The 2,611-nt window shown below is 40.3% G+C and overlaps 1 protein-coding gene across 1 annotated transcript; it reads left to right on the top strand.

Annotated features, from left to right (window-relative positions):
* The first annotated feature begins 1,932 nt into the window (after positions 1 to 1,932).
* On the top strand, positions 1,933 to 2,334 carry LOC128127848 (uncharacterized). Its single transcript, XM_052766557.1, has one exon. It carries the CDS (start codon positions 1,933 to 1,935, stop codon positions 2,332 to 2,334), a length of 402 nt encoding a protein of 133 aa, XP_052622517.1.
* The last annotated feature ends 277 nt before the right edge of the window (positions 2,335 to 2,611 follow it).

The raw sequence follows: 2,611 nt of genomic DNA, 5'->3' as shown, positions 1-2,611 counted from the left end.
AAATACCCATAGACCCCATGGACCAAGAAAAGACCACTTTTACTTGCCCAAGTGGGACTTTTGCTTATCGACGCATGCCCTTTGGGTTATGCAATGCACCCACGACATTTCAACGGTGCATGACAGCCATATTCCACGACATGGTGGAAAGATTCATGGAAGTCTTTATGGATGATTTTTTCTGTTTTTGGATCTTCCTTCCATGATTGTCTCACTAACCTTGATTTGATTCTTGCTAGGTGTGAAAAGACTGACTTAGTTCTTAATTTGGAGAAATGTCACTTTATGGTCAAGGAGGGTATAGTTCTAGGCCACAAGGTTTCCAAATCAGGAATTGAAGTGGATCGGGCAAAGATTGACACCATTTCCAAATTACCTCCACCAACTAAAGTGAAGGGCATTAGAAGTTTTCTTGGACACGCGGGTTTTTACCGGCGTTTTATAAAAGATTTTTCTAAAATAACAAGACCTCTAACACAATTGCTTTTAAAAGATGCACCATTCAATTTTACTAAAGAGTGTTTAGAGGCGTTTGAATTCTTGAAAGAAAAACTGACTAATGTCCCGATCATTATTGCCCCGAATTGGGAGTTACCGTTTGAAATAATGTGTGATGCTAGTGATTTTGCTTTAGGAGCTGTCCTTGGTCAAAGGGTTGATAAGCACTTTCGACCCATTTATTATGCAAGTAAAACTCTAAATCCGGCCCAAGAGAATTACACCACCACCGAAAAAGAATTGTTAGCTGTGGTGTATGCCTTTGATAAATTCCGCCCTTATTTAGTTTTATTTAAAACAACTGTTTTTACTGACCACTCTGCTATCAAGTATTTGTTTGCCAAGCAGGATTCCAAGCCAAGATTGATACGATGGGTTCTACTTCTTCAAGAGTTTGATATCGAGATACGCGACAAGTAGGGAATGGAGAATGTAGCAGCCGACCACTTATCAAGGCTTGAAAACCTGCAATTGCAAGAAGATAGAGTTGGAGATGACTTCCCGGACGAATACATTATGGTGACTACGGGAGAAGAGCCATGGTTCGCAGACATAGCTAATTACTTAGCTAGCAACTACATCCCAAAAGATCTTACCCGCCAACAAAAGAAGAAATTCTTTTCAGAAATAAAATATTACTTTTGGGATGAGCCTTACCTTTTCCGAAGTTGCGCGGATGGAATCATACGAAGATGTGTGTTCGGAAATGAAAGCTGACAAATCTTGGAGCATTGTCATAGCGGGCCCACCGGTGGACATCATGGAGCACACTATACTGCTAAGAAGATCTTTGACATTGGGTTTTATTGGCCCGCCATTTTTAAAGATGCAGCCCAATTTGTCAAAGAATGTGATGCATGCCAAAGTGCGGGAAACATTTCATCCTGAAATGAAATGCCACAACAAAGTATTCAAGTATGCGAGGTATTTGATGTTTGGGGGATCGATTTCATGGGACCATTTCCCATGTCAAAAGGCAACACATACATATTGGTGGCGGTGGATTATGTATCCAAATGGGCGGAGGCACAAGCATTACCAACTAATGATACTCGGGTAGTGGTGCGATTTTTGAAGAAGCTATTTTCAAGATTTGGAGTTCCAAAAGCTCTTATAAGTGACCGGGGCACTCATTTTGCCAATAATCAACTAGAAAAGGTGCTGAGGAGATATGGGGTAAATCATAAATTCCCTACATCTTACCATCCACAAACGAGTGGGCAAACCGAAGTGACCAATAGAGCCTTGAAGAGAATCTTGGAAAGATCGGTGGGGAGCAATCGGAAAGAGTGGTCGGACAAGCTAGATGATGCACTTTGGGCCTTTCGAACAGCTTTCAAAACACCTATTGGTACTACACCATATAGCCTAGTTTATGGAAAGCAATGTCATTTACCAGTGGAAATCGAGCATAAAGCTTTTTGGGCTTTAAAAATGTGCAACTTCAACATAGCAGAGCTCAAGAACAACTGGTTGATGCAGATGAATGCCCTTGAGGAACTTAGGAATGATGCTTACACTAGTTCTTTAATCTATAAAGCGAAAACCAAAAGTTGGCATGACAAGAGGATCAAGGGTAATAAAAAGTTTCATGAAGGGCAAAAGGTGTTACTTTTTAATTCAAGATCGAAACTTTTTCTGGGCAAACTCAAGTCAAGATGGGATGGTCCTTTCCTGCTGAAGAAGGTGTTTCCACATGGTGCTATAGAGTTACTATCAAAAGATGGTACCCATTTCAAGGTCAATGGACGTAGAGTAAAAAGATATGAAGAAGGAGTCCAAAGGAATGAGGACATAAAAGAAGGGCTGTTGCTGGAGGGAATGGCAGAAACGTAGCATGGAAGGAGTCCAGCTAATGACTCCTTAAAAAGAAGCGCTTTCAGGAGGCAACCCGAGTTAGAGTTTGCATTTCTTTTCCCTTTATTTTCTTTTTAATTTCTTAGGTAATGTTTTATTTTCATTCTTCCTCTGAAAACATGTTTTGAATGATTGCTTGAGGGCAAACAATGCTTAGAGTGTGGGGTGGTGGTTTAAAAATAAAAAAAAATTAAGTTTTTCTTCAATCTGCAAGACTTACTCGCTGAGTTTACACGTATACTTGGTGAGTACATCT

This window comes from Lactuca sativa, chromosome 8 (genome assembly GCF_002870075.4).
Source record: "Lactuca sativa cultivar Salinas chromosome 8, Lsat_Salinas_v11, whole genome shotgun sequence".
Taxonomy (NCBI): Eukaryota; Viridiplantae; Streptophyta; class Magnoliopsida; order Asterales; family Asteraceae; genus Lactuca; species Lactuca sativa.
The sequence above is the reverse complement of the archived record's forward strand: the minus strand, read 5'-3'. Positions and strand labels throughout refer to the sequence as shown.